Below are 5,835 nucleotides of genomic sequence, written 5' to 3' on the forward strand. Positions count from 1 at the left end.
GCAAATATGTCCTTTTTTTGGAAAGATTTATTTAACTTTTATCTCATTTTTCCCCTTTAAGGAAGAAGCGTACAATTAACATACTTTTTTTTTCTCTTTAATCTTTCTTTTCTGATGATGGAAAAAATATGAACAAATTTTTTAATATCGAAATCCGGCTATTGTATCATCAGAGTATTTTTAGCATGATGCAGTGCTTCTAAATAATTTGTTTTTAACAACCATTGTACAACCTGATATTTCTTGTAAATCCCAAAAATACCCTAATTTTATGTTGACATTTGCATGAACCGACTGAATTTAGATTCGGGTTCTATGAAAATAATCTTAATGATCTTTTTTTATCTTTAATAAGAATAATTATAGTTTACATTTATTCGAAAAAGAAGAAGAAGAGGATTTTCACTTTCCACACATAAAGTTCGAACCTGAATTTAGCATCAATATATGAAATTTGTCATTAAACAAACTTATTATATATATATTAAACATTTTCCCTTTAAACTATAAAATAAGTCACACTTTTATATTGAGATTCGTATGAATCAACTGGTCTTAAATTCGGGTTCCATAAAATTAATCTTTAATAATCCTTTTGGTCTTTGATAGGAATAATTATAATTTGAATGATATTGAATTATTAACAATAGAGCTGTTCATGGGGGGTATATTCATAGCTTTTACATTACAAATATTTGAAAGCAAGCAACTTTATGTATAGTGAAAGCAGACAAGAAACACGTCAAGATCACTTGTATAATGCACATCGTTCTCTTTGTGGTAACGGCAAAACGTGCAAGTAAATTGAGATAATTGGAGCCAATCAATTTTTAAGCTAAATTACATATTGCTTTCATCATGATAGCTTAGGGTTACAAAAGGGTTAAATACGTTATAAGTCCCTGTATTTCATGAAATTAGATTTTAGTCTCTACACTTCTATTTCTAAGAATTAGTCGCTCTTCCTTTCAAATTCCAGATCCAAGTAATATTATAAATTTATTGATGTGACATTTTAAAATAAAAAGCACTCACTTGATAGCAATGTAATTTAAAAAATAATGTTGTAATAAACCTGGATTTAACAAAATAAATTTAACAGTGTTAATAATTAGAACTAAATTTTAAAATTTAAAAAGTAAAAGAACTGAATTCCAAATTTAGTAAGAGTAAAAGGACTTATGATATATTTTTATAAAATAAAATTTCTCAAGTTTCAGCTCAGCAAGATTAGATGAACCCCAGACAAGGTTTTTATTTAGATTTTTTTGATGAAGTAATCATTATAATTATATTATGGGGTAAGCAAGCGTGTTAGGGTTTGAAGATGTAATTTTTTAATACATGTGGAAAATTACATTCACGATGGCTGCTCCATTAATGGTTGATTCATAACACTTTTTCTTAAATATTTTTCAAGTTTGAACTTCAACTTTGATGTTAGTAGGGTCGTATTGGTTCGATTCGGTTAGATTTTAAAATTTTTTTTAAATCTTTCATTATAATTTAATTCATTCTTCATTTATTTTATTAATTTTTAGTTTTATATTTTTAGATTTATTTTGATAAAATAAGTTTTATTTTATGATTTTTTGCATATTATTTAACAAAATTCTAATGCCTTTTTTTATAAATATTTCTAAAAAAATTAAAAAATTTTAAATTATTTTCACTATTTTAAAAATAAAATATTTAATTTTTATATAATAAAAAATTAAAATTAATTATTTATTAAAAATAAAATTTAATTCAATTTTGAGTAACCAGATTTTTTTAATTTACATTCCATAAATTATCTAAACACTTCAATTTGACTCTATTTTTAAATTTTTGATCCCGACCCATTTTGCCACTACACCAATCGGTAGTTGACTGCATGTAGAAAATGCAAAAATAAAATGCAATGAAAACTATGGTGATTCATAAGCTTAAAAAAAATGTTATATTGCTTGCTTGATGAAGATTAGTTTATTTATGGGCTTTAAAAAAGAATACCCCATTTATGTGTACTGAATTAACATCTCAAATATTGCAGTTTTGGGACCTTTTTTTTTGCCATATATATGGAACGTTTTTCTATTATAGGAATCAAATCAAATTAATACTCAACTCTTTTAATAGGACTTTACAGATACTTTCACCTACATATATATATATATAGCCTGTATCTTCTCCGATGAAGACTTCATTGTTCAAAACACATATACATAGGTTAAAATACTAGGAAGTCCTTGTATTATAGGATATTATTAAATAAATTTATTTAATCCTTATATTATTAAAAAATAATTAAATAAGTCCAAAATGTAGTACAATTAATATTTACGTATGCAAACTGCCTTGAAAAATATTTTTTTCAACTGCAGTTCAAATTCCAAACAAAAAATTTCATTTATAGAATCATAAAAACTCTCAGTTAAATAATAAATGATAATTTTTAAACATTTTATGTTAACTCTATTCTAATTTGACCTTATTTGATTCTTTTTTAATAGTATAAAGATTAAATTATTTCTCTAGGTCCCTATAATAAAAATAAAACTTTTATTGTAGTGAAATGATTCCTTAAAGTAAACTAAGATGTCAATAATCAAAGTACATATAATGAACTCATATACATAACAGCATGAAACTGAGAATCAAATGACTCCTCATAGATTCTTTAGCATTTTGTTTAAAGATAAGCTTTTCTTGTTTGACATAACCCTTAATTTAGTGGTTTGGCCTTGGTCTTAGTTTCGTTTCATTGTCTAAAAGGCAATAAAAAAAGCAGCTAATATTGACCATGAAGTGATCAGTTTTGTTTGCCACAATATATGTTACATAGTATAAGTTCATGTATATATGAAGAACATGATTCCAAAGACATGTCCCAAAATTGTCCCTTTTGATCACTCTTATCTTAATTGAGAAACCTTTAGTCCCCCACTTTGTATGTACTTGCTCCTTAACATGGTTTTTTTTATTATTTTAAGTCCTTTCCATCTTCTTTAATAAAGTGATTGAAAGTGATTGACTATTGAACAATAGGGACTAATTAAGGGATCAATTCCATCATATGGGATTTGATTGGTGAAAGTATTATAGAAGTTTTTATATTAGAAGTCAGTTTATATTTTGTCCCTTTTACTTAAAAATAGACAAATTGGTCCATATACGTTATATCAATGAATAGACTGGTCCTTCTGTTAAAAATTTCATCAATTTCTACCGTTAAAAACTACTAATACATGCACGTCAGCATGAGAGATACACATGCAACATTGAATGTAACTGTCTACCTATTTCGTCATCCACACCAATTTTTAATAGGAGAAATGGATGGAATTTTTAACAGAAATGGCCAGTTTACTCTTTAATCTAAGATATAAGAACTAATTTGTCCATTTTCTTAGTAAAAAGGACAAAATTATATTTGACTCATGATATAAGGGGCCTCTGTGGTATTTGCACCTACTTAATCATTGAAATTTTCATTAATTTCCTTGAAAATTCATGAATATGAAGATCAAATTATCACTACATATCTCATGCAGCAGCAACTCAATATTCTACCTGATCAAATTATCACTACATATCTCATGCAGCAGCAACTCAATATTCTACCTTCTTTTTTACACAAGATTCAAAACAAGTTCATCCATATGTTCATGTTGAATCTATAAATTGCAAGACCATATTATGAACTTACAATTCTAAGGTAGGAAATATAAGCATAAAACATTTTTAAGTGGCAGAAAAACATTATTGATTACAGTGATAATCTCAACTCCAAATCTAACTCTTGTGTTTCACTTGATTCAGAATTTTGACTACTAGACCCCAATGATTTGCTTTTTTTGGGATGTAAATCCTGCAAATATATAGGAAATACGGAATCTTATTAACAGTTTACATACAAGGATATGTGGTAAAAGTACCGTAGAGGCTCTTGCACAAAGACTCAAATTGCATTTTGCTCATTTTACTAAAAATAACTAATTAGTCCCTATACATTAAATCAAAGAGCAAATTAGTCATTTCAATTAAAATTTTCATCTATTTTTACCATTAAAAACTGACATGACTGATGAAATAATCAGGAAGTTGTTACACGTGGAGTGTCACATGTACGTCAAGTCAACATACAAGGGCCAATTTTTAATAGAATAAGATGAAATTTTTAACTAAATACTTGTTTTTTGAGTAAAGAGGCAAAATGCAATTTGACTTTTAATACAAGAGACTCATGGTATTGTTACCAAGTATCTGAATGTATATGTGTATGCATATGTATAAATATATATATACAGTACCTCAACATGTAGGTTTAGAAGCTGTCTGGTCATGTTTGGTTGTGCATCTGAGATGCCACTGCCAGGGTTCCAACTGTTGCAAAACATTAATTACAAGCCAAAAGAAAATGTATCCATAAATGCAAAGCTATATAGATATGTATGTGTATATGCACCTTGCTGCAGTACTAGGTTGGGAATCACCATAACTGATGTTTGCTCTTTGATCATATTCACTAAGCCCCATCTGTAATATTTAGGTAAAAATCATAAGCAATCCATTCAATTTCTTGCATTTATAGCAATACTCCTATTCAACAACATAGTCATTGATATGTATTTGAAACTGGGGATGACAGCGGGAGTGAAAATTAGCATCTAGGGTTTAGCACCAACTTAAATTCAAATGATCCATATTTTTGTAAAAACCATTTTCAACTTGTAGCTGTGATGAACATGGTGATGAGGGAAAACATGTACATATACATACATACACGTGCATATATATATATATTTATTATATATCCACCAAAAATCTTGTATGCCATGGTTTATTATCCTCTAAAGCTATAATGGGTGACACAGAAAATCATGTCAAAGAAGCACTCAATTAATGACCCATCAATAAAGAGGATTTAATTGAAATATCTTTGAAGACAACAAATAAAGAACACCCACCATTATGCTAGGGTGGAAACCATAAGAAGCTGAAGAAGTTGATGAAGATGATGAATATGAAAATGAAGAAGATGATGCTACCATAGATGAATAACCAGTTGGATGCTGCATTTTCATATCTTCCTGCATGTACCCAGCACACCAAAAATAAAGAAAACCCATTTTTTCCTTCATCAAATTCCACCCATAAAACATGATATGTAACCATTTGATGAAATGACCAAAAGAAAATGGGTTTTTAGTTTTTTTTTTTTTACCTGGTTGAAATTTGAAGAGTAAGGACCATGAAATGAAGGATGATAACCCATTTGTTCATTTAACCTTATCTTCTCCAATTGAGCAACACCAAGCCCTCTTTGGGGTTGCTTTGCCTTATCCTTCTTACTTTTTCTTGAAGACCCTCCTCCTCTTTCATTTCCCATGTTTGCTTCTCCATAATAATTGCTACCAATAGTTCTTAAGCCTAATATATGTTGATATGCGTGTATATATACGAGATATATAGTTTAGCTTTGCAAATCCCCAAGCTTTTTTCTTTCACTTGCAGAGAAAAAAAGGGTTATTCAGAAGAGAGATGGTGACAAGGGAATCAAAGATACCTCCCCACACTGCCTTTTTTAAAACTTGTTTCAATCAAAGTAATTATTGCATCGCTGGATCAGATTTTGTACAGATTTATTTGCATATATATATACATAGATTTTCTGCATCCACTTCCTCTCTTTTGCTTATTTCTTTGAATTACTTTCCTATATAATTATTATTTTTTGTAATTTATTGGTATGATTATTGATTTAGTCAATTAAAATTTAAACGCTTTTCTTTAATTTAAAGGTTAAAAAATTATAGATCTCAATAATTACATTAAATATTAATAAAATTT

General features: G+C 28.1%; 1 protein-coding gene across 1 annotated transcript; it reads right to left on the bottom strand.

The window, feature by feature from the left end:
- Nucleotides 1-3,471: 3,471 nt before the first annotated feature.
- LOC107930830 (protein SPEAR3) lies at nucleotides 3,472-5,589 on the bottom strand. The gene is made up of 5 exons (XM_016862574.2): nucleotides 5,210-5,589; nucleotides 4,953-5,075; nucleotides 4,451-4,521; nucleotides 4,296-4,368; nucleotides 3,472-3,853 (listed from the first exon to the last, which is right to left on the bottom strand). Exons 1-5 carry the CDS (start codon nucleotides 5,372-5,374, stop codon nucleotides 3,752-3,754), a joined length of 534 nt encoding a protein of 177 aa, XP_016718063.1. The 5' UTR covers nucleotides 5,375-5,589; the 3' UTR covers nucleotides 3,472-3,751.
- Between the last annotated feature and the right edge of the window lie 246 nt (nucleotides 5,590-5,835).

Source organism: Gossypium hirsutum, chromosome A07, assembly GCF_007990345.1.
Source record: "Gossypium hirsutum isolate 1008001.06 chromosome A07, Gossypium_hirsutum_v2.1, whole genome shotgun sequence".
In the NCBI taxonomy this organism is placed as follows: domain Eukaryota; kingdom Viridiplantae; phylum Streptophyta; class Magnoliopsida; order Malvales; family Malvaceae; genus Gossypium; species Gossypium hirsutum.